This window comes from Schistocerca gregaria, chromosome 2 (genome assembly GCF_023897955.1).
Source record: "Schistocerca gregaria isolate iqSchGreg1 chromosome 2, iqSchGreg1.2, whole genome shotgun sequence".
Classification (NCBI taxonomy): Eukaryota; Metazoa; Arthropoda; class Insecta; order Orthoptera; family Acrididae; genus Schistocerca; species Schistocerca gregaria.
The window spans coordinates 379,906,192-379,933,272 of NC_064921.1; the positions used below are offsets into that span (position 1 = coordinate 379,906,192).

Sequence of the window (27,081 nt, forward strand, 5' to 3'; positions counted from 1 at the left end):
TTTGCTTGTAATGTACGAGGTGCATTCAAGTTCTAAGGCCTCCAATTTTTTTTCTAATTAACTACTCACCCGAAATCGATGAACTGGCGTTACTTCTCGACGTAATCGCCCTGCAGACATACACGTTTTTCACAACGCTGACGCCATGATTCAATGGCAGCAGCGAAGGCTTCTTTAGGAGTCTGTTTTGACCACTCGAAAATCGCTGAGGCTATAGCAGCACAGCTGGTGAATGTGCGGCCACGCAGAGTGTCTTTAATTGTTGTTAAAAGCCAAAAGTCACTAGGAGCCAGGTCTGATGAGTAGGGAGTATGAGGAATCACTTCAAAGTTGTTATCGCGAAGAAACTGTTCCGTAACGTTAGCTCTATGTGTGGGTGCATTGTCTTGGTGAAACAGCACACGCGCAGCCCTTCCCAGACGTTTTTGTTGCAGTGCAGGAAGAAATTTGTTCTTCAAAACATTTTCGTAGGATGCACCTGTTACCGTAGTGCCCTTTGGAATGCAATGGGTAAGGATTATGCTCTCACTGTCCGAGAACATGGACACCATCATTTTTTCAGCACTGGCAGTTACCCAAAATTTTTTTGGTGGTGGACTGGCGCTTTGTTTCTGGATTGAAAAATGGCATCCACGTCTCATCCATTGCCACAACCGACAAAAAGGAAGTCCCATTCATGCTGTCGTTGCACGTCAACATTGCTTGGCAACATGCCACACGGGCAGCCATGTGGTCGTCCGTCGGCATTCGTGGCACCCACCTGGATGACACTTTTCGCATTTTCAGGTCGTTATGCAGGACTGTGTGCACAGAACCCACAGAAATGCCAACTCTGGAGGCGATCTGTTCAACAGTCATTCGGCAATCCCCCAAAACAATTTTCTCCACTTTCAGTTTGTTGTCACACAATGTTCTGCCTTCATTAAACTGTCGCACCCGCGAACGCACTTTCGACACATCCATAACTCCATCACCACATGTCTCCTTCAACTGCCGATGAATTTCAATTGGTTTCAAACCACGCAAATTCAGAAAACGAATGATTGCACGCTATTCAAGTAAGGAAAACGTCGCCATTTTAGGTATTTAAAACAGTTCTCATTCTTGCCGCTGGTGGTAAAATTCCATCTGCCGTACGGTGCTGCCATCTCTGGGACGTATTGACAATGAAAGCGGCCTCATTTTTAATACAATGCACATGTTTCTATCTCTTTCCAGTCCTGAGGAAAAAAATCGGAGGCCTTAGAACTTGAATGCACCTCGTAAAATCATAAGCTGTACCTAAACTCTGAGTTCTAAGGCAGAACAACAGAGAATATCGAAATAACACATGACTTTGCACATTCAAGAGACATTTCATGTGCTTCTATTAGAAATTACATTATCAAGCAGTATTTCCTCCAAGTGTTAACTGAGAATAATGTGCAATGGACTTCACTTGTAATTCTGTGATCTGCGCATTAATCTGCGCATTGTGATTCTACGCATTAATATCTCTGGCTATGATTTATTATTAAGGGGAAGTCATGACTGCAGATAAACTGAATCATATCAAGAGATACGTTAATCAAAGAAGTTTATTAAAAAATTGGAAGATGAATTATCCAGCCATGATTGCCCAGAGTTGCGGGGACAGTGTACTGAAGAGTTACTGATACCAGAGAGAACATTTAAAGATTGATATAATAGCGATGGCATTTTGTTTCAAGAAAATTGCAACTTTTGGGACAAACCTGGTATCACATGACCAGCAGTACAAAGATTCTGGGTTTTCTTTATTTGAAGGAAAAGGATATGCAAGACTGAATTGAACCCATTATTTTAAGATGTTACATTGTTGTGAAGACTTTTTTTATGTGTTGGGCTTGTTTCTGAGATGCAGACACACACACACACACACACACACACACACACACACACACACACACACACACACACACACACACACTTCTACAGCTGGCAGCCCATGATCTACTCAAGAGATAACAAATATACACAAATCCTCATCCATTTCCAACATCACTGCTGTGGAAGATTTTATGTTCACCTTTTTGTAACAAAGAAATGAGGACCGAGTCATACATCTGATTTGAAAATTCATGTCTACAACTAGCACACTGCACACTGGTTGGGCAAGTATTGACATGTCTGGTAAACTGTTTGTCAATGAAAGCTGAAGAGGCTAATAGGGCATAGACTACCATGGAGAGCTGTGTGAAACCTGTTGTTGGACTGGAGACGACGACAACAGCCACCACATTCTAGTCAAAAGGTAGATCATAAATGTTTTGGTTAATATTTTTGTACTCTATTGTAGTGAGTTCAACTGAAATTGACTGATGTTTCAGTGGTCTCTGTGTAATTTTAGTGGGAAACATAACACTGGTCAGCGCATTATATTGGAAGGAAGAAGCAAACTAAACTTACTTATTTTTTATGTAGGGGGACAAAATGCATTGTACAATGAGTTTTCTTTAAGTTACCACACATCCGTCCTGTGTCATTTGTCAAATAGAATAATATTTCAATAACAACGATGTCTACTTCATTTTGGATGCTTTCTTTAAATCACAACAAAAACTGCTGATTTTACAAGCAATTTAAATGTGAAAACTTGCTGAGTTCATGTTGATCTACACTTTAGTTTCCAGCACATGTAAGTTGTAATTATTGAATACTATATCAACAAAAAATTTTGAAATAACATTCTGGTTACCTCATTCATATAAATGAGGTGAACCACTTAGGGAAAAGTCCCAGTTAATGAAGTAAATATTGAAGTAATTGGTGATTTGTTAAAGGTTTTTTCTGTAACAACATCTGATTACCCTATCACTCGCTCACTCACACAAACACAAATTGCGTGCCACCCACCTCTACATACAACACAAACATTATCAATGTGCACATGCACAAAGACATTTACCGTATTTACTCCAATCTAAGCCGCACTTTTTTCCAGTTTTTGTAATCCAAAAAACCGCCTGCGGCTTAGAATCGAGTGCAAAGTAAGTGGAAGTTCTGAAAAATGTTGGTAGGTGCCACCACAACTAACTTCTGCTGTCGAATGTTATGTAGGGCTACACAGGCATGCTTTGCAGGCACAAAGATAAATACTGGCGCCAAACTTTCTGTGCCAGTAAAAAAAAACACTGGTGGAAGACTATAATTTTTCTCCGCCTTGAGTTTCGACCACTGCATTTTCATACATTATCCAACGAAGTAAATACAAATTCCGTATTGTCCATCTTCGAATGTAGCAGCATTTCAATGTACGGTACTACGAAAATCTGACTGGCAAGACTGTTTGGGATGTTTGTCAATATGGCCAACTCTACGTTCTGAATTTTCTCCTATCTGTGAGAAGAGATGGTTCCTTATAGGAACTTTTATCAATTGTGACTTGCATGCAGTATTGTCTTAACCATAAGAATAATACGAATATAAACATTTTGCCATGTATACTTTCGTGTTTGCTGCTAACGCGGAAGAATATTCATATCATGTCATGTTTATATTCATATTATTCTTACACCTAATAGTGATATAGTCAGAAATGAAGCACGGCAATTGACTAGATTTTTAAATCTAAGATGACTAATTTCAGTGCAGAATGTAATGTACTAAGAAGGCACCTGCAAAAATTTTCAAACAGAGAAAAATTTTCGCTAAACTCTTGTTCAGAACATCATCTATCATACACTGTCTGTTATTTGGTTCTTGTTGATCATTATCAAAGAAAGCAGCAGTGCACGTAACACTAAATAGTAGTCTCTTGCCATTGTTTCGCTAATGAGACAATTCCTCTCTTTTTTTTTAAAAAAAAATTGTAAGCGACAGTAGCGTGCACAAAAGCAATCCCTTCTGCGAGCGGCGACAGCTCGTAAACACTCATTATCAGAATGCAACAAACAATGCATGACACAGTACAGTAATGCATTTTCAGCTTAGAGTGACGTAAACACCTATAACAAAGAGAATGGCACTTATCAGATCAAAGAAAAATAAGCAATCAATTCAAACCAGACGCGTCAAAGGAAGAGTACCCGTATAAATACGGACGGAGCACCTGACGCATAGTAATGGCTACCTGGTAAATTTTAACTGCTAAGCTTACGACTCGAACCAAACTACTGTAGCTGTATAGTCATTCATTCGACGTAAATTGTGTTTCATATTACAATGGACCAACTTTGTTTCGATTTGGAGGTGTGGCCTAAAACTTCTCTCTCCCCTTGAATTTCGAGTCTCAAATTTCAGGTGTGGCTTAGATTCGGGAAAATTTTTTTCCCTTCATTTCAAGTCTCATTTTTCAGGTGCGGCTTAGATTAGAGTGAATACGGTATTAAAAGTGCAGGTACCTCACAACATGAGTTCACAAGGTTCTTGGTTACCCCACAGCCTAAACCTGTAAGACATACGCTTAAGGCGAGAAAACTACCTTCATATTCAAGAGACAGACTTAAGGGGAACACCAGCATGCCTGACATCACGTGATTCAAAATAAATGTTTTTTTTGATAATTAACATTTTTATGTTGATTTCTAAACTGTTCTCAGTACGACAGAGAAATTATTTCATTTTATGTTATAAAAATTTTAGTATGGTAGCAAATCACTTTTTCTGTCAGATTCCTTCTTTGGGGAGGACAGAAGAATTTGTTTGTGAAGATTGGACAAGAAAGGGAGCAGGGACGCGCACATAAGGGCTGAGTGAGATGTGAGGTTGGGTATGTCATTCAGAATACAAGTTAAGAGGGAACCATCTTGTATAAGGACCTGTAGCACAAATGAAGGAAAATGTAATCCAGTTTGGCAGATTGCAAACAGTACATTAGTAAGAACTGTGCGACATTCAGTTCAGAGATAACAGAAGGGAACAATAAAATAATAAGTAAGGGATGGATTAGATGAATATGATAAGAATGTAGGTGGAAAAGATAACAGCAAAAATGCATATAGCAAAAAAGAGAGAGGAAGAAATAATACAGAGGGAGCAAAACAGTGAAAACATATAAAACAGGAAACAAAAATGGACAGGCTTCTGTGGAATACCATGAGAATAAATTAAAATAAATTAAGGTAAAATTCAAGACTGCAGGTAATCTCACTGTGGGGCATGACTTGATGAGTCTATTGAGAATCATTCAAGGTCTGGGTTATGCCAGATAATGAAGGCAGTTCTTCTGAATCTTTTTGAAAGTAGTAGCTATACTTGAAAGTACTGGTAGGAGTGGGTGCATAGTGATAGAGGATGCCTATCATATTTAATGTTGGATAAGGTTAGTCAGTTACTTCACCATAGATATCAAGGTTTTAAGGAAGGCAGTGTCTGACATGGAAAGGGCGATAGCTGTCAAACTGAATATTTTGTAGTTTGTTTTTTAGTGTGATTTGTATGGAAGTTTGGATGCAAACTTCAATGGCTTACTGGTCAACATCCAAAAGGTAGCTTGGGGTTTGGAGGAGAAATTTGTGAATTTCTAATTACAAAATGAACTGAAAACCACTGGGCACAACACTGCCTGTCAAATTGGTGTCCCTGCATTATAACTGTCCCCTGACATATTATAAAAAGCTGTAACTTCGAACAGGGGAAACTTTCAAACTGACAAAAAGTATGGATTTGAACCATATATACTAGCTATTTTCATGTACAATTTCAGGTTCATCAGTTCAGCAGTTTGACTGTGATTAGCGGAACACATACATACACCTCAAACCTTTAGACACCTTAACATTTATGTATCCTTCCACTTCAGATGCTCCACATGTTCTCTTTTTTCCTCTCCAGATCTTTTACATTTTTCTCTCTCTATTTATCAATTTGTATTATTCTTTCAATTATACACACCTGGAAATAGAAATAAGAACACCGTGAATTCATTGTCCCAGGAAGGGGAAACTTTATTGACACATTCCTGGGGTCAGATACATCACATGATCACACTGACAGAACCACAGGCACATAGACACAGGGAACAGAGCATGCACAATGTCGGCACTAGTACAGTGTATATCCACCTTTCGCAGCAATGCAGGCTGCTATTCTCACATGGAGACGATCGTAGAGATGCTGGATGTAGTCCTGTGGAACGGCTTGCCATGCCATTTCCACCTGGTGCCTCAGTTGGACCAGCGTTCGTGCTGGACGAGCAGACCGCGTGAGACGACGCTTCATCCAGTCCCAAACATGCTCAATCGGGGACAGATCCGGAGATCTTGCTGGCCAGGGTAGTTGACTTACACCTTCTAGAGCACGTTGGGTGGCACGGGATACATGCGGACGTGCATTGTCCTGTTGGAACAGTAAGTTCCCTTGCCGGTCTAGGAATGGTAGAATGATGGGTTCGATGACGGTTTGGATGTACCGTGCACTATTCAGTGTCCCCTCGACGATCACCAGAGGTGTACGGCCAGTGTAGGAGATCGCTCCCCACTCCATGATGCCGGGTGTTGGCCCTGTGTGCCTCGGTCGTATGCAGTCCCGATTGTGGCGCTGACCTGCACGGTGCCAAACACGCATACGACCATCATTGGCACCAAGGCACAAGCGACTCTCATCGCTGAAGACGACACGTCTCCATTCGTCCCTCCATTCACGCCTGTCGCGACACCACTGGAGGTGGGCTGCACGATGTTGGGGCGTGAGCGGAAGACGGCCTAACGGTGTGCGGGACCATAGCCCAGCTTCATGGAGACGGTTGCGAATGGTCCTCGCCGATACCCCAGGAGCAACAGTGTCCCTAATTTGCTGAGAAATGGCGGTGCGGTCCCCTACAGCACTGCGTAGGATCCTACGGTCTTGGCGTGCATCCGTGCGTCGCTGCGGTCCGGTCCCAGGTCGACGGGCACGTGCACCTTCTGCCGACCACTGGCGACAATATCGATGTACTGTGGAGACCTCACACCCCACGTGTTGAGCAATTCGGCGGTACGTCCACCCGGCCTCCCGCATGCCCACTGTACGCCCTCGCTCAAAGTCCGTCAACTGCACATACGGTTCACGTCCACGCTGTCGCGGCATGCTACCAGTGTTAAAGACTGCGATGGAGCTCCGTATGCCACGGCAAACTGGCTGACACTGACGGCGGTGGTGCACAAATGCTGCGCAGCTAGCGCCATTCGACGGCCAACACCGCGGTTCCTGGTGTGTCCGCTGTGCCGTGCGTGTGATCATTGCTTGTACAGCCCTCTCGCAGTGTCCGGAGCAAGTATGGTGGGTCTGACACACCGGCGTCAATGTGTTCTTTTTTCCATTTCCAGGAGTGTATGTTTTGTCAACTTTGTCTACTCTATCCTTACTTCTCAGTCAACTAATGGCTTATATCTCCCTTCAATCATCTCTCAGCAGAAACTTAACAGTGCTCACCAATGAAATATTTTTTACCATTTTGAAATATCTTCTACCATTTTCATCAGTTCTCTTCACCCTCATACAATACTGGTACCAAGTAACATAACTTATTACTAATCCTCCTCAAACCAATTTCTCATCTTCCCTGAATAAGAAACCAGTGATTCTACTAACTAGGGATGGTATTCTGGAACATATTAAGTGTGTTATTTTGTAGCAGTAGTGAAACAGAGAAAATTATGTAACTGTAAGTACGACATACTGAATTAGAAATGTAAAGTGCCTTACCCCATAGCCTGCATACTGCCAGATGCCTTATTGCCTATGCCACATCCTGCACCAGCTGCTGGACTGAGTCGTGACAATACAAGTTTGTCATGGGCCAACTGCTTCTGACTTGGTTTCGCAGGTGTTTTCACATAGCTTTTGCCTCCATAAAAGATCTAGAAGTTAAGCGTACAAGAAAAAATATTACAAAAAAATTAAATGTACCAAAAGGAAAATTTACTAGTGAAACCTATATAATTACGAGACAGTACTACATTATTTACAGTCATGCAACATAATATCAGTACTGCTGATAGGAACATATTTTTTACACACACTGTCCAAGCCTTCAGAGACCCCATTATTATGGAAGAGAAGAGGGGGTATGTCGAGGGAAGGTTAAAAAGGAGGGGCAAGTCACTCAGATGCCTGAATGGGACACAGTCGTTTTTGCAGGTATCTAGCAGCAGTACAAAATAATAATATGCAGATATGGTATTTAAGTGCAGTAACAAGATAAATATTTATAACAACCAGAAGGTTTGTATTCATAATGCAGGTCAAAACGTAATTATCATTGCAGATGTGCAACGTTGTTTCCGTTGCTCGAAGATCTGTAAGATAAAGATTTATGCCTGAGTATTACTTCAATGACATTCAGAAGGTTTACACGATTTAAAATGCCACACAACCCTCCAAAATGCAGTGACTAAATCACTATCCAATATTTTATTTCTCACACTAATGAGTGTTCATGTTCATTGCAGAATAGTTACGAAATACTATGGAAAACTTTTCCAACACACATCTTATTTTGAAATTTTATTTTATACATGATTTCTTTCAGCATTGGGGTATCTTATTATCAAATGCAAACAAAATCCATATGTTCTACAATCAAGCTCAGTCATGTGGAACAATTATTACAACGTTAGCATAGAACAGGTTTGGTGTACAAGAATCAGAGACCCCATCCATTCATAATGTTTTGAAAATCTTTCCGAGGAGAAGAGTTTCAGCAATGTGTAACAAGTCAGGGTACATAAAACAGAAGCAACCTTACAAATTTCATCTGTACATTACATTAACAATAAACTGTAATTACACTGCTCATTAAAATTTTTCCTAGTACTAAGCTAACCTGACAGAATTAGTACGAAATCCACTACCTTTAAAAAAAACTTCTCCTTCCTCAGTTATAATAAATAATGGCTTTATCTCACTATTGGTAGCTTAATATTTAAATTAATACATCCTTATCTCACAAAGAGAATAGTTACCCACATCTGCAGCAACACAGGTCCATTTAAAATAAATACCATATCTACCAACGAACATTGCTACTGTGTTTCTAATCCATGAATCTGGATAATCGGATATAATACTTAGAGGGAATAGCTAATAAAGTACATTATTTGTTTTACTGTGAATGGAGAGATATTTCTAATTTCTTGCTTTACGTTAAATGTGAGTCTGATGAAGACCTTTGCACAAGTATACATAATTCCACTATGAACTATAGAAACGGAGGCAGTGACTAAATGAAAATTACTTTTGTGTTATGTGCCAGAATTTTACAAATCTCAACTCAAACTGATTTTTACTGTCAGCAACAAAAAACATTAAGGAGTGTAATAAATCCAAGATCCTTCTATAGATATCTGCGAGATATATTATCATCTGTTTTACACAGTACTGTCGCTGTTTGTTTGTGTTTGCTTTAGGTGCAGTACTGTCGCTGTTTGTTTGTGTTTGCTTTAGGTGCACTACCTGAGAAGATACCTTCATAAGGCAACAGGGAGTATTTTCTTGTCTCTTCTAACAATTTTCCAACACATACCTTTCCATTGTTCAAGAAGCAAACCTCACTTTTTGAATGTTTTATATCCAATCTCACAATGCCACACGTCAAAGCTCACAATACACATGGGTATAAAAATTTCCGTTTCAAATAATTCAGAATGTGTGTTCTAAAAATTCTATATAGTTTATCAAAAGCACTTTTCAGACATTTCTACTCTTGTGTTTACTTCATGTTTTCCATTCAATCATCTCTAAATACGAGGGCTATCCACACAGTACATTACGTTTTGGAATTAAAAATAAAGTATTGGAATTTTTTTTTTATTATATACAGATGAAAGCCACACTTAAATACTACTTTTCTACATAGTTGCCATTTAAATTAAGGCACTTACCATAGCGATGGACAAGCTTGGAAATTCCTTCATCGTAAAATTCATCCGCCTGCGCCTTCAACCATGTAATGACTGTCTTTTGGGACAGAAAAGGTGTGATTTTTGTGGATTTACTGGAAAGAGGCACTACAATAAACTCACAAAGGTATTGCCAAACTCTGCACAACCTCAGAAGAGCAATACAAAACAAGCGCAGGGGAAAGTTGGGCTCAAAGATCTTGCTGATTCACGACAATGCCCGGGCCCACACGGCAAATGCCACTCGTGAAGTTCTCGAATCTTTTAAGCAGGAGTTGTTTCCTCATCCGCCGTACAGTCTCGGCCTGGCGCCAAGCGACTTCCACTTATTCCCATTATTGGCCATGCAGCGTTTTGATGACGACGCACAGCTTCAAGAAGAGGTAACCACTTGGTTGAAGGCGCAGGCGGCCGAATGTTACGACGAAGGAATTTCCAAGCTCGTCCATCACTACGATAAGTGCCTTAATTTAAATGGCAACTACGTAGAAAAGTAGTATTTAGGTGTGGCTTTCATCTGCATATAATAAAAAAAATTCCAATACTTCATTTATTTTTAATTCCAAAACGTAATGCACTTAGTGGATAGCCCTTGTATAAGAATACATCAAATGGTACTACGGCATCTTTGCTGTACAGTTTTCTTTTTCATGTGTTGATTATCTATTATTTTCTGCCCAATGTCTAACTTGCTCTGATTGTCTTCTATATGTTGTTGAAGTTCACCTCCATCAGAGCCAAATAGTACAATGTCAGTGCAAATGAAGGGTTGTTTACCTACGTTCCATTATCACTTACTCCCTCATTTCTCCAGATTAAGGATATGGAAACATCCTCCCGAATGGTGAAAAAAGCTTTACTGACACAAAATCTTCTTTTATGTTCCAATTCTAAATGTTACACATTTCCAGTGTACAGAATGTGAAAAATTTCATGTGAACTATAAGGTAATAAACAGCATGAACTCTGCAGTTTTTAAAGTCATAATGTGAAAGCAAAAGTTTCAGTTAAATCTGACATTTTTTCCATCCCCACATAAAAATATTATTAATCCGAGGGCAGGAGCCTACCACCATTGGCAACTACCACCATTGGTAATTTACAGTTATTTGATGCTGAAATTGGGTCTTGACTTTTTCCTGAAGGCTGAGGTTCCTGTACAAACTTAAAATGATTGTTCACTAGTGATTTGAATAACTGATGCTCTAGATGTGACATCAGATGACATGATGCAAGACTGAGTGGAAAATAGTGGACTTTGACTGTGACTTTGGCAGCTTTAATCAATGAATAATTGGATTCCACTATTGTGTACAAGTTTGTTAGATTGTGACGATAATCAGGAATTGACCAGACTCCAGTGCCATTTTCCACCTTCTTACGTGTGGACAGACTTTTCCAAATCATCGTGACTGAAGTATACAACTATTTTGGTGATGGTTTCAGACTGCTTAATTATTTGTGAGTATGCACTCTTTTTTTCACAATGCTACCAAATTCTGAGCCTGAAGAATGTTGGCAGACATTAGGTCACTAGCATGATTGCATTATATTACTGTCAGACTATTCAAACTGGATATCACAGAATGGAAACGTCTAAACATTCCATGATGAGTTTCAAATGGTTGCATTCACACAGACTGTCAATGTAATGTCACCGACAACGTATGTTGCGAAGTAAGTTTTGATGTTGACATAATTTGTTATCACTGGATGTTAACATATTATTGCTGCACATGATGCTAAGAATATCTGTACTAGACAATAAGTATTAGATTTTATGCTATTGTTTTCATTGTGAGTTATTTTATAATTTGCTTTGTTTCCATGACATACTGCAAAGGATACTTGAGGACTTGACACTTTTTCTTCAACAGTTCTCCCAGAGAAGACTTAATACCACAAAGCAAAAAATTATTTCAGTTTGACGACATCTGGGTAAAGAAAAAGCCTGCACTGTACATAAATAAGAACATAGTTTTGTAATGAAAATTGCTTCAACAGTCATCTCTACTGAGAGAGACAAATTCTTCTTCTCCAGCCTCTAGATATGCACTCATAGACATAGGCCTCTTCCAAAGATTTACATGTCACTCTTTGCTGGGCAATCCAAATCCAGTTTTTCCCTGCATGTCATTGGCTCATCAGAGGATATTCGACACTAATCTTTGACTCCCTCAGATGTCACTGCATTGGTGTTTTGGCCCATGTGTCCAGCCCAAAACCACTTCAGTCTCTTGATAATGTCATAGACTTCCATTCTTTTCCTTCTCTCTTCGTTCTTGATCCTTTCTCTATAACTCACTGCAAGTATGCTCTCTCTATGGCCCTTTGACAGATCCAGAGACAAATTGCATTGCTCGTTAAGTGTGTTTCGAGCCCTTATGTTGTCTCTAGCAGGAATCATAAACCTTCCTTTTTAAATTTATAGGGAAAGTCAGTTTATAGAGAATTCAAACAACTTTCCTAAACCCCATTCACATGAGGCTGATTTTCCATGTGATCTCTGCTATCCATTTATCTTCCTCGAGCTGGGTTTTATGTCCCAGATAAATGTATTCGTTTATTACATCCAGAGCATGGTCTTCATCATACTGACAGAGCTCATGACTCATCCTATGAAAGTTAACTTTGAGTCCTACAGCTTGGGAAGCTTCTTTGAGAAGCTGAGAGAGAGCCAATGTAAATACTTTTTGATTAAAGGAGGTTACTCACTGAAAAGCAGATGCGTTAAGTTGTCCTGTGTTCCTACATGGCGCCGGTAGGACTCTCAGCCTTTTTTGTCATTCTTTGGTAATAAGAATAAAAGGATACATAGTCGTTAACAAAAAATTATATCTACTGACAAACAAATATTGTTTGTTATATCTCTAAGCACCCACTCCTGTAGCTGAGAAACTAGCACACACCAGAGCAGTTTGGTCAACTTGGGCGTAGATGGTTTGAATTCTGGAGGTAGAAGAAATTTTCATCACTAGTACTTGGACACAGAGGGGATAAAAGGTGGTGGTATAAAGTTCCTGACCAGTAGACTTTCTGTCGATGATCCACGTTAAATTTCAAACCTAACAGCAATGTCTCATGGAGAGAAGGCATGTGAGACTACAATGGTGACCTACCTGTCAGATGGGGGTGTTAGGTTTGGAGGTTCCCTTGGTGTGGTATGAGAGAAATAAGTTATGTGCCAGCAACAGGTTACAATCTCCCCCTTTTCTTCATTTATAACAACACAGTCACAGCACTACACCACAAGCACTCATCAATCACCCACAAAACACAGATACATATTTGACACTCCATAAGAGGTCAGAGAAAGGGCAACAAGGTATCACCTCCACCATAATCCATTTCATAATGATTGACCCGAGTTTAGAGCTGATATTCTGATCACATCACCTGACAAACATCGATGTGTTATACCTTGCCGGAAATGTGGAAATGTCTACTTTTATTTGGTGTATGAATATTACATTTTAGTTGAAAAGGGGGCAGCATACACAGTAATATTTAAGAAAAGTGCGTTTTTTCTGCCATTTTTGGTGAGTGTCAAATTTGAGGGGTCATAGAAGTCAGACCCCCCCCATGAACCATGGACCTTGCCGTTGGTGGGGAGGCTTGCGTGCCTCAGCGATACAGATGGCCGTACCGTAGGTGCAACCACAACGGAGGGGTATCTGTTGAGAGGCCAGACAAACGTGTGGTTCCTGAAGAGGGGCAGCAGCCTTTTCAGTAGTTGCAGGGGCAACAGTCTGGATGATTGACTGATCTGGCCTTGCAACATTAACCAAAACGGCCTTGCTGTGCTGGTACTGCGAACGGCTGAAAGCAAGGGGAAACTACAGCCGTAATTTTTCCCGAGGACATGCAGCTTTACTGTATGATTAAATGATGATGGCATCCTCTTGGGTAAAATAGTCCCCCATTCGGATCTCCGGGCGGGGACTACTCAGGAGGATGTCGTTATCAGGAGAAAGAAAACTGGCATTCTACGGATCGGAGCGTGGAATGTCAGATCCCTTAATAGGGCAGGTAGGTTAGAAAATTTAAAAAGGGAAATGGATAGGTTAAAGTTAGATATAGTGGGAATTAGTGAGGTTCGGTGGCAGGAGGAACAAGACTTCTGGTCAGGTGACTACAGGGTTATAAACACAAAATCAAATAGGGGTAATGCAGGAGTAGGTTTAATAATGAATAGGAAAATAGGAATGCGGGTAAGCTACTACAAACAGCATAGTGAACGCATTATTGTGGCCAAGATAGATACGAAGCCCACACCTACTACAGTAGTACAAGTTTATATGCCAACTAGCTCTGCAGATGATGAAGAAATTGAAGAAATGTATGATGAAATAAAAGAAATTATTCAGATAGTGAAGGGAGACGAAAATTTAATAGTAATGGGTGACTGGAATTCGAGTGTAGGAAAAGGGAGAGAAGGAAACATAGTAGGTGAATATGGATTGGGGCTAAGAAATGAAAGAGGAAGCTGCCTAGTAGAATTTTGCACAGAGCACAACTTAATCATAGCTAACACTTGGTTTAAGAATCATGAAAGAAGGTTGTATACGTGGAAGAACCCTGGAGATACTAAAAGGTATCAGATAGATTATATAATGGTAAGACAGAGATTTAGGAACCAGGTTTTAAGTTGTAAGACATTTCCAGGGGCAGATGTGGACTCTGACCACAATCTATTGGTTATGACCTGTAGATTAAAACTGAAGAAACTGCAAAAATGTGCTAAATTAAGGAGATGGGACCTGGATAAACTGAAAGAACCAGAGGTTGTACAGAGTTTCAGAGAGAGCATAAGGGAACAATTGACAGGAATAGGGGAAAGAAATACAGTAGAAGAAGAATGGGTAGCTCTGAGGGATGTAGTAGTGAAGGCAGCAGAGGATAAAGTAGGTACAAAGACGAGGGCTACTAGAAATCCTTGGGTAACAGAAGAAATATTGAATTTAATTGATGAAAGGAGAAAATATAAAAATGCATTAAATGAAGCAGGCAAAAAGGAATACAAACGTCTCAAAAATGAGATCGACAGGAAGTGCAAAATGGCTAAACAGGGATGGCTAGAGGACAAATGTAAGGATGTAGAAGCTTATCTCACTAGGGGTAAGATAGATACTGCCTACAGGAAAATTAAAGAGACCTTTGGAGAGAAGAGAACCACGTGTATGAATATCAAGAGCTCAGATGGCAGCCCAGTTCTAAGCAAAGAAGGGAAGGCAGAAAGGTGGAAGGAGTATATAGAAGGCTTATACAAGGGCGATGTACTTGAGGACAATATTATGGAAATAGAAGAGGATGTAGATGAAGACGAAATGGGAGATACGATACTGCGTGAAGAGTTTGACAGAGCACTGAAAGACCTGAGTCGAAACAAGGCCCCCGGAGTAGACAACATTCCATTAGAACTACTGACGGCCTTGGGAGAGCCAGTCATGACAAAACTCTACCAGCTGGTGAGCAAGATGTATGAGACAGGCGAAATAGCCTCAGACTTCAAGAAGAATATAATAATTCCAATCCCAAAGAAAGCAGGTGCTGACAGATGTGAAAATTACCGAACTATCAGTTTAATAAGCCACGGCTGCAAAATACTAACGCGAATTCTTTACAGACGAATGGAAAAACTGGTAGATGCAGACCTCGGGGAGGATCAGTTTGGATTCCGTCGAAATGTTGGAACACGTGAGGCAATACTGACCTTACGACTTATCTTAGAAGAAAGATTAAGAAAAGGCAAACCTAAGTTTCTAGCATTTGTAGACTTAGAGAAAGCTTTTGACAATGTTGACTGGAATACTCTTTTTCAAATTCTAAAGGTGGCAGGGGTAAAATACAGGGAGCGAAAGGCTATTTATAATTTGTACAGAAACCAGATGGCAGTAATAAGAGTCGAGGGGCATGAAAGGAAAGCAGTGGTTGGGAAAGGAGTGAGACAGGGTTGTAGCCTCTCCCCGATGTTATTCAATCTGTATATTGAGCAAGCAGTAAAGGAAACAAAAGAAAAATTTGGAGTAGGTATTAAAATTCATGGAGACGAAGTAAAAACCTTGAGGTTCGCCGATGACATTGTAATTCTGTCAGAGACGGCAAAGGACTTGGAAGAGCAGTTGAACGGAATGGACAGTGTCTTGAAAGGAGGATATAAGATGAACATTAACAAAAGCAAAACGAGGATAATGGAATGTAGTCAAATTAAATCGGGTGATGCTGAGGGAATTAGATTAGGAAATGAGACACTTAAAGTAGTAAAGGAGTTTTGCTATTTAGGAAGTAAAATAACTGATGATGGTCGAAGTAGAGAGGATATAAAATGTAGACTGGCAATGGGAAGGAAAGCGTTTCTGAAGAAGAGAAATTTGTTAACATCGAATATAGATTTATGTATCAGGAAGTCGTTTCTGAAAGTATTTGTTTGGAGTGTAGCCATGTATGGAAGTGAAACATGGACGATAACTAGTTTGGACAAGAAGAGAATAGAAGCTTTCGAAATGTGGTGCTACAGAAGAATACTGAAGATAAGGTGGATAGATCACGTAACTAATGAGGAGGTATTGAATAGGATTGGGGAGAAGAGAAGTTTGTGGCACAACTTGACTAGAAGAAGGGATCGGTTGGTAGGACATGTTTTGAGGCATCAAGGGATCACAAATTTAGCATTGGAGGGCAGCGTGGAGGGTAAAAATCGTAGAGGGAGACCGAGAGATGAGTACACTAAGCAGATTCAGAAGGATGTAGGTTGCACTAGGTACTGGGAGATGAAGCAGCTTGCACAGGATAGAGTAGCATGGAGAGCTGCATCAAACCAGTCTCAGGACTGAAGACAACAACAACAACAACAACAGAAGTCAGACCATAATTAGGAGAGAAATTTCCTTTGCACAGTTTAAAGATACAACCACACTCAACTTCCAGATGAATTGTCTGTGCTTTCCAATAAGTTGTTTTGTCCCAATTATGGCGCACGTCGGTTGTTGCAATTTGCCTTATGGTGATACATATTAACAAAATTAAAAGTGTAAGTGCAAACTCTGTTGTTGCCTTCCACTGTTGTTATGCTGTTATGCATGTAAATCTACATACAGCACTAATGTCACACCTTTAATTTATTTGCTTTTGTGGTTCTATGCGCCATGAGCTTGAGTGTGTTACATTGCCAGAACTCTGAACAGTATTTTCACTTCAGTGTTCACTGTTGCAGTGTTTGCATTGCTTCCCATCAGATAGGAAAAACTCATGCTTCCATTTGTTGTTGTTTATTCGTGTGAGACAGGGCTCATAACATAATTAGTTCCTTTGTACTTGTGTGAAATGATGTGTCATTTATGGAGTTGTGAAAAGTCTATGGTGATCAGTTATTATGCTTACTTTGAGGGGGGGGGGGGGGGATCTGAGTATGAGCAGTAAAGCCAGTAAAGAGAACTTCTGAATGCCTCAGGGTTAATGAAAGTACAGTAAAGCGAATTTCAAGAGAATATAGAGAAACTTTATGTCCTGTGTCAACAAATAGGAGTTCTGGCAGGCAACAGAAGTTTATATTGGATGAGCTTACAGAGGGAGTCATAAGAAGAAAAATCCATGACCTCTGTGTGGAAAAGCAGTTTCCAACAGTGGCACCAATGTTGGCAATTTTGAATACAGAAGTTGAAGATTTTCCTAATATGAGTGAAACACCCCTTTGCTGTGCTATTTGAAAATTGGGCTTCATATCAAAAAGTTCAAAAAACTGTGCTGATGGTAAATAATCCAACAGCACGAAAAAGAGATGAGTTCTTGCTGGAAGTAAGACACTTGTGCAATGCTGGATGGGCTATTTATTACACTGATGAGAGTTTGTGTGGTGCAAATCATACCAGGTGGTTTGGTCGGCAGGAACAAAAACTGCCTTATGCACCAGAAAATGTATACGATTGTCACAGAGTTAAGAGTTCACAAGTGGAACGGCTGGAAAGGGGAAATTCAAACACCATCTGGTTCTGGGAAAAGGATTATAATGTGCCACATAGGGAACGAAGATGGGTTCATGCAAACTGCTGGCTTAGGTTTTATTGGCCAAAAGGAGGTGATGATCATCATACTGAAATGAATGTCACACACTATGAAGAGTGGTTTCGGAGTGTTCTTGAAAAATTACCAAATAGATCTGCAGTTGTTTTGATCAAGTTCCATATCACACAACGATAAAGCCAGTATCATAAAAACCACCCATGAAATGGAGAAGGACTCTATTGTTGAATGGATGGAAAGCAATAATGTAGAGCTTCCATCTACTGACATGTCATACAAAAACACACTGACCACACTTTAGGGTGCAGGAGTACCTTTTGGAAAGTATACTGCGATCAGTAGACAAGGAAATTAAACTTCTGTGGTTGCTTGTAGCACACTTCGAATTGAGTGTCATTTTACTTATCTGGGCATTTTTCAAGAACAAGGTAGCAATGGAGAACAGGGATTTTAAAATAAACAGTACTTTACAGTTGTGTTTTCCAAGTATCTGGAGGATTTCAGTGAGCCACATACACAAACTTCAAGAGTCCACTGTCTTTACATTGCATTAAAACTATTGCTAATCCAAACAGATCATTGCAATGACAGCAGCAAGACCTCAGACAACAGCAAGATCTCAGCCAGCAGCAAAAGCGATTAATATAGGTATTATTTCAGTCATAATTCTTTACTGCAAAATTTATTTGAGCAAATCAACTTTTCCATTTATTTTTGAAATGTGCTGTACAAATGTTCATTTATTTGAGCTGCTTGCATATTGAGCATTCATTTGCAATTTCCTGTATTATTTCCATCTACTCACAACAAAACAAAAACTGAACGTGCCAATGCTGTAGTGGAAAGCTATTATGAATCTGTGTTCTTTGCTAATGAACAGGCACTTATGGCGCATTACAACAGTGATGGTGCCCTGGTGTGATAACTACACTCCACCACAGCCTCACATATATTGCAGCTACTAACACAATTGATTTACAAACTCTTAATTAACAAACATGAAAGTATTGATTAGTAAAGGCATATCGTGTAAACAACAAAAGTTCAAGATTGACGCCAGTTCCTTCTTCGTCATAATAACTACAATGGTAAGCTCAATGGCAGTGTCCTACATTTGACATTATAGCAATAAAATGAGTAATTAAAATAAATAAATGAAAATCTCCCTGTAAACAGAAAAATGTTGTACCTTTAAACTGGTCAAAGGAAATTTTTCTCCTAACCATGCTCCGAGTTTTGTGTGTCCCTAAAGTTGATACTCACTGAAAAAACAAAAAAGCAGTTTCTCTTAAATATTAACACGTATATCATCCCATTTCATCCAAGATGTAATATTCAGAGACAAAATGTTGTTGTTGTTGTTGTCTTCAGTCCAGAGACTGGTTTGATGAAGCTCTCCATGCTACTCTATCCTGTGCAAGATTATTCATCTCCCAGGACCTACTGCAACCTACATCCTTCAGAATCTGTTTGGTGTATTCATCTCTTGGTCTCCCTCTACAATTTTTACCCTCCCGCTGCCCTCCAATACTAAATTGGTGATCCCTTGATGCCTCAGAATATGTCCTACCAACCGATCCCTTCTTCTACTCAAGTTGTGCCACAAATTTCTCTTCTCTCCAATTCTATTCAATACCTCCTCATTATTTATGTGATCTACCCATCTAATCTTCAGCATTCTTCTGTAGCACCACATTTCAAAAGCTTCTATTCTCTTCTTGTCTAAACTATTTATCGTCCACATTTCACTTCCATACATGGCTACACTCCGCACAAATACTTTCAGAAACGACTTCCTGACACTTAAATCTATACTCGATGTTAACAAACTTCTCCTCTTCAGAAACGCTTTCCTTGCCATTGCCAGTCTACCTGCAGCATCACCAGTTTTAATTAAGAGACAAAATAAAAGTAGATATTTCCACAATTCTGACAAGGTATAACATATCGATGTTTATAATGCAATACGATCAGAATAGGAGCTAAAAGTCAGGGGTCAATCATTTTGAACTGGATAACAGGACCTTGTGCAGACAGGCAACATGAGATTCCAACATCTGCTCCCCACACTCATTCCCTAGTGTAGGACTGACTTTGTGTAGTGAATGTATGTATATATATTCTCACTCAAAGATATGTTAATGTTTTGAAATGCTTGTACAATACTTTCAGTATTCTTTCAGATTCTCTGCAGAGTGTAGAATTTACCAAACAATTTTTGTCATGAGTACCAATTGATGATTTTTTTTCTAGCAAGTAATAAATCCTACAACCACTGTTAATTTCTTCACACTGACGATAAATTTTAACAGTTGGATTTTACAGTATTGGTCAGAGCCATATTGTGTCATACTGATGTTCTGTCTAGTGTGAACACAGTACCTACTAATGGTGACATTCTTTTCCAGTAAGTTCAGTGGAAATACAGAAACAAATGGCCCAGCTTTTAAATAATAAATACATATGGAAATCATGTTCATAGACAGGAACCGAATATAACTGCAATTGCTCCCCCCCCCCCCCCCTCCTCCCCACCCTCCCACTCCACAGAAAGTTCTGAAGTTACACAAGGAATAACTAACTGTAAAGAGTGCTTTCTTGAACACAAGAAAATGGAAACACTTGTATCAGCAGGTTTTGAAGCAGAGGAAGAGAGATTCAAAGAGTTTAGGTTTTTCCTCTTTCAATGCTAGCACAATGGAATTTTTGACTTTCCACAACCACTTAAACAGCCAGAATAGTCTGAATAAATAGTAGATTTCTTTCGCAGTGATTACAACCAAACATTAACTCTGGCATTGACTGTGTCAATTAACTTGCTAATGATGAAATAAATTCAATTCTTGTGGAGATTATGTTTGTTAAAGAATTTATTTATTTATAGTCCTCTGAATCAATACTGTACATGACATGCACATGGTGATGCACATACATACATTTGATGTTGGACATTATGATAATTTCCTGGTATGAAGTAATATGCCAAAAGCTTAAACAAACTTGAGCTTACATACATATTTTCTGAGAAGTTATCAACACACAAATTACATACTCAGTTACACATTTGTATTTAACACATATACACAACAGTATCTGGTTGGATATTCTTTCTGCACTTAATTTGCTTATTAGCAGATGATATAGATGCAAGATTTTTGTACATACTTGCATTAATGTTTCACTCTTTACAAAATTCTTTGCTACAATTTGTTTCATGTTTCTTTCCACCCATGTGGAGCAGAAATTCGCTTGCACTGTAGAAGGTGCGCATTTCTTTAATATGGAGTTTCATTTTCTGTCTAGTAACACAGTCATGGACATTTACATTTTTATTTAATTTTATAATATTACTTTTTACAAATTTGCATAGTTCTAGTATACACAGGCTGCCAAGGGGTAGGATGAACAACTTTTGGAAGAGAGGTCTGCAGCTATTAGTCGGCTTTGCCTGGTTCATTATTCTTATAGCTCTCTTTTGGGTGAGGAGAATGTTTGGGCTATGTGTAGAGTCTCCCCAGAATATAATATCATACTGCATTACACTGTGGAATTGTGCATAGTAGGCTGTGTGAACAGTTTCTGGGCTTGTGCAGTATGCAGGATCATGCCCATTAGCGAAAATCTTTTACATTTTTGAAAAGATGCTTATAGGTCTACAGTTATCTTGTTTGTCTCTCTTTTTTGAGAGTTAGAACAATTATAGCAGCATTCAGGAATGCAAAACAGATTGATTGATGATGTAGCTTATGGTGCAAGATATGTCACTCTAAAGCTGTTACGCTGGTGGGCCTCTGTTCAGGAGATATCATCCTCGAAAAGCACATGAGATGAATTTACCAGTATTTGAAATGACATCACTTATGAAGCAGTATGGTAACCAAGTGTGTAACATCCATGTTACTATGCTGGAGGGGGGGGGGGGAGGGGAGATGTGTTAGAATTTTGTTTTTACTTCTCTGTTTTTCTTTTTCCTTGCTCTACATTAACTTTTGATATTAGCTGATAGCCATCTTCATTACATTGGTAACAAAACAGATGACAAAATGCTAAAATACAATCATGCACAAACTAGGTGTGCTGGCTAAGGTCAATACTGTGGCTATCCTGTAGCTAAAATTATTTTTTTGCAATACAATGAAAAGGATAGTTGCTACTCACCATATAGTGGAGATACTGAGTCGCAGAAAGGCACAACAAAAAGACTGTCGGAAAGTTAACTTTTGGCCAACAAGGCCTTTGCCAAACACACACACACACACACACACACACACACACACACACACACACACACACACACACACACACACCATCTCTGGCAGATGGAGCCAGATTAAAATTATTTTGTTGCATTTTTAGCCCTCCAGATATACAAATAGTTTCATTACCAGTTCTGACTCCTTAGCTTGTCATCAGCTGATCTGAGTACATTATATAGTAACCTGTCAACTGCACAAGCCAGGACTGATTTCATATTTTGTAGGTGCATACAATTTTTTATCAAACATTTTATAGTTTTAGAACGGTATTTGTCACAGAAACATTGGTAACAAACTATTCACACATCATGGTTATTGTGTGAAGGACATCTTTAAACAGCAGCATTTAGTTTTCAATAAATCTAATGAGAAATTTACTTCATTAGCATACTCCAATGTTCACTTTTCATATGTTAATTTTGATGTATACACAGAGACAGTGCAACCTACTCTCTTATTTACAATCACATACAGCAACACATTTCAACACTCAAGAAAATTACAAATTATATCGCATGGCTCGTACGAAGTTCAACAACCCAACTGTGCCTGTCTAACATAATATGTGACCAGCTAAACCATCACTACGAAAACATGTGCCATTTTAATGAATAGTACATTCATCTTGTCTATTGATAATGATATGTCCTACATGATGGGCAAACAGCATTAGAGTGAGATAATTGGGACCTTAAACTATACCTATATTCACACTAATGCCATGCTTTCAGTGTTCAACTTGTTTCTACTTCATTCATACTATGTTGATAACCAATCTATAAGTCTTCTGTACTTTTGCAACAATATTTTGAGTGTATGCTATTATTATCTCCCCTACATGTTTCTTGCATGTAAAAATGATGTCACCACCCTGGCCAGTACTTCAATTTGCTTTGTACAATGTATCAGTTTCGCTGTTTTGATAAACTTCATCTCTCTACCACCAGCAGTATTTCTGAGCTTCCTCCAACACACACTTTGCCCTTCATGTTCAGTTGATCTTAATTTATGGTAGCCGCCCTCCCTCCCTTTCCCTCTACTTTTATATTTAACTTTCTACATTACCATTTTCTTTGTCTTCTTTTGCAAAACTTTGCTTTGTGTTAGTTTCTTTCAGATTTTTTATTTTATTTTACGATTAATTCTTCTTAATTATTATACCTCCTACTCTGGATTACCTACTTCTCTCCATATTTTCTAGTGACTTTGGTAATACTTGCTGAAGTGTTTCGTGGTTAGTCTGTGAACTCACTCTATGTAAGACATGTCACCCTGTGTGTGTGTGTGTGTGTGTGTGTGTGTGTGTGTGTGTGTGTGTGTGTGTGTGTGTCAACTTTAGCTCATACATAATTTCTGGTCACCATAAGTTAATTACTTCCATAGTCATGCTATTCAGTACGATGGTGCCATACTGCTGGACTACTACTACTACTACTACTACTACTCGTTGCCATGTGCGAGTGCTGGAGGAGAACTTAAATCTGTTCAAGCTACTAAATGATGGTGGTGAACATATCTCGTAGCTCGTGACAGCCTATTACAACATACATCCATCTTCCTTGGGCATTAGCAATTGAACAAGTGAGTTACACTTCTTAAAAAAGATTTTTCAGTTTTTTTTTGCGCATTTACATTCTAGTGTGCATCTTTCTGCTCCTTGGCTCAAAGACACAGCCAAGCTGTGATGCCTGAAGAACAAGTGCTCTGCCCCAGCAAGTGGAGAGTTTTATACACTGTCACACCTTGCCGATATCCAAAACCGACGCGACTTCTAAAAACGAGAGTGCACACTGTGAGATGTTTTCCGCTTTTTCAGCTCTCATGAACACCATTTATTGGTCCAAGTGGGAACAGTGGAACAGGTTATTCCGAAGAATCCTATGTTACATCATATTATTTATAAATCATTTCAAATTACTCATTATTATTGCTTTGACATTTAAGGCTAATCTTTGCCTTACTGATTACCAATAGCTCAGTCTTCATAGTACTAAAGGGGATATTATACGACGATCCGGCACAAATGGTAAAGGTGTAGCGCAACAGTCACCTGCCATTAGAACAAGGGGAACTAAGAGAATTAGTGCACACATTCTCTGTGCTTGGAAACAGGAAGCAGTTATAAACTCATGTGCAATAGACAACAGTAATTCACGCATGTGCACAAGGGGGTACTTGAAGCATGCTTTCTGAATGTAACTGTTATGGAGGAGAAGATTAGTGTTTAACATCCCATCAACAACGTGGTCATTAGAGACAGAGCGCAAGCTCTGATTAGGGAAGGACGTGGCAGGAAAGCAGCAGCGTTCTTTCGAAGGAAGTATCTTGGCATTTGCGTGATGCAATTTAGGGAAATCATGGAAAACCTAAATCCAGATCACTGGATGTGGGTTTGAACCATTGTCCTCACAAAAGCGAGTCCAGTGTGCTAACCATTTCCCCACCTTGCTCGGTTACTGTTTATGGTTTACACATTTTGACATCTGTGGCCAGCAGCTTACTTCAGTTTTCATACTGGAGATTTTATGAATTTTTCAATGATTAAACTTTCATCACTGCAGCAATTAAACAAAGGCAATATTTTTCATCAACAAACTTTCTATTACACAAGATGTTTGTGAAAAGATACTTTATACTAACTGCTTTGTATTCTAGACATGGAATGGACAAAACAAGCATTAAGCATCTTAATTCCAGCATGCAGTGAGGAAGGGTATTTGTATGACCATCATTACCTGCAGTATCATAATAAGATATACTGGAAATCATTTACTTCTGAATAAATATGCATATACTTTATGACTTTCCATTTATATAAATAGTGCCATAACTGAACAAAGATAATGTTTGATTTTTTCATGATTTATTTCAGCAAGTCAGGAAGGAGAAAATGGCAGTAGTTGACAAGTTAGGTCAATCACAAAATGAATAAACAAATGGTTTCATTCACACTGCCGACTAGATGAAACTGCCTCCTATATTACTCTGTCACTTGTGCTCATTCCTTCCTTTATCATAGACAGCAGCTTATCGAAATAAGCCCCATCCATTCTCAGAAAGTTCAAAATTCCTGTGGATGTTCAGGCCTTAATTTCTTCCTTAGCAGGGAACACACACCACAGCCTTCATCATCTTCCTAGCCAGTGTTGGACACAACAGCATCTGACTTTTCGTTGTCATTGCCATGCCCTAATCCTAAGGGTTACAGACACTGCCAGGGAAATAGCTCCAAAAAGAACTTCATCCTCAATGTGCAAAATGGTGTATGAACGAAATTAGATAAACATACTCTTGTGCCACCAAGTGTCATAAAATAATAGTCCAGCCTCTGATTAAGAATGGTAATAAGATAATTCCATGATTGTCACATAAGAGAACAACAATTACTTAATAAATAATAATAATAATAACAAAAAATATAAAATTACCTAATGAATAGGAACCTTGAACATGGACTCGCACCAGAACTATCCATCGTGTAAGTGGGTGACCAAAATCAGTTTGCAATTCCAAACATGTACACTAGGAGCACTGCTGCAGGGGTGTACACATTAGGTGCATCATGTAATAGGGGCTTAAGGAGTGTGTAACTCCACAGCATTGTCTTTAAACTTTGGTAGGTTAAGTCAATATTTTCTTTCTTCCAACGAAAAATGAAGTTTAAGCAAGAACATCTCTCATTGTGGCACAGTTAATTACATTAAGGAAACTATTATGAATTACTAACAACAGTGAGATATTAGTTTTAAAATATTGATTATGGACATAGTTGGTAGAAAATGTCAATGGCAGCCTGTTGTCAACAACCATCCTACAATTTGCCTGAATGATTTGGGGGGGGGGGGGGGGGGGGGGGAATGTGATCCAAAACCCAAATTTGGATGGATGGACTTGGTTAATAACCAACAGAAAACAATACACCACAAACTCCATTAATTTTGGAATTATCGGTCAAATGAGCCTTAGGCAATACTGCAGAGAATATTTTCAATCTCTGTATGAGCCTCTTTGCTATGAATAATGAAAAAAATTTAACTGACAGCTTAAATTATTAACACAGACTAATTGTTACCTCATTTTTCCCTAAAATCTTGTTTTGGAGGTTGATGCGAGATGTACTTGGAGAGACAAAATTACGCGATGTCTTCTTGTACTCACTGACAAGGTGATGAACACATACTTTGCTATCATGAGCATTTACAAAAGCTGTACAAGGGGCTCCATCCTTTTTCCTGAAGCAAAGAAAATTAACTGAAGAGATTACTTAAGTAATAAAAATAATCAAATTTGCATTACAAGTCAACTAAATGTTCAAGCATAAGAATTTGTTAATTGCAGTGTTTCATTTTGGCTGCTAACAGTGAACTAAAATAATTCTTGGTATCCGTATGTCATAAAAAAAAGAATAATGAAAAAATATACACAAAACTGTAACAGTAGTTATGTTTAAAGATAAAGCAAATGAGGGGATAATCAAAACTCTAGCATATTTTCGGTAGTATTAGTAATCTGAAATTTATAGTGCATTTTAGGGGAGGAGAGAGAGAGAGAGAGAGAGAGAGAGAGAGAGAGAGAGAGAGAGAGAGAGGGAGAGAGGGAGAGAGAGAGAGAGAGAGAGAGAGAGAGAGAGAGAGAGAGAGAGAGAGAGAGGAGTGCCTGCGGGGGAGGGGGGGGGGTTAGAATAACCTGGTGTTTTAACTCTAATGCCAACATGTAGAATATTTATCAAAAATGTAATGACTAATTATCATGAAAACAACAACAAATATTTGTTTCAAAATACAATATATTCTTTACTTACTCTTTGACACAAAGTTATTTATTTCAGCTTATTACACAAAAATATTAGAAAGTAGAAACTGTTTTTCATATAAATATTAAACCAAGCAATCTGCAACAAATTCATATGGGTTCGTGGATTCCATTACGAAGTAAATTTAAAATACTCCCCTACAAATGACAGTCAG

At 38.9% G+C, this 27,081-nt stretch overlaps 1 protein-coding gene across 2 annotated transcripts in view; it reads right to left on the minus strand.

Moving 5' to 3' along the window:
* Nucleotides 1-27,081, minus strand: part of LOC126320492 (protein MCM10 homolog) — a 104,788-nt gene that overhangs the window by 48,495 nt on the left and 29,212 nt on the right. For both annotated transcript variants that reach the window (XM_049993994.1, XM_049993997.1), the window contains 2 exons: nucleotides 26,187-26,346; nucleotides 7,645-7,799 (listed from right to left, as the gene is read on the minus strand). In XM_049993994.1, the coding sequence (XP_049849951.1) occupies nucleotides 7,645-7,799; nucleotides 26,187-26,346 (315 nt within the window). The remainder of the gene's footprint in view (nucleotides 1-7,644; nucleotides 7,800-26,186; nucleotides 26,347-27,081) is intronic.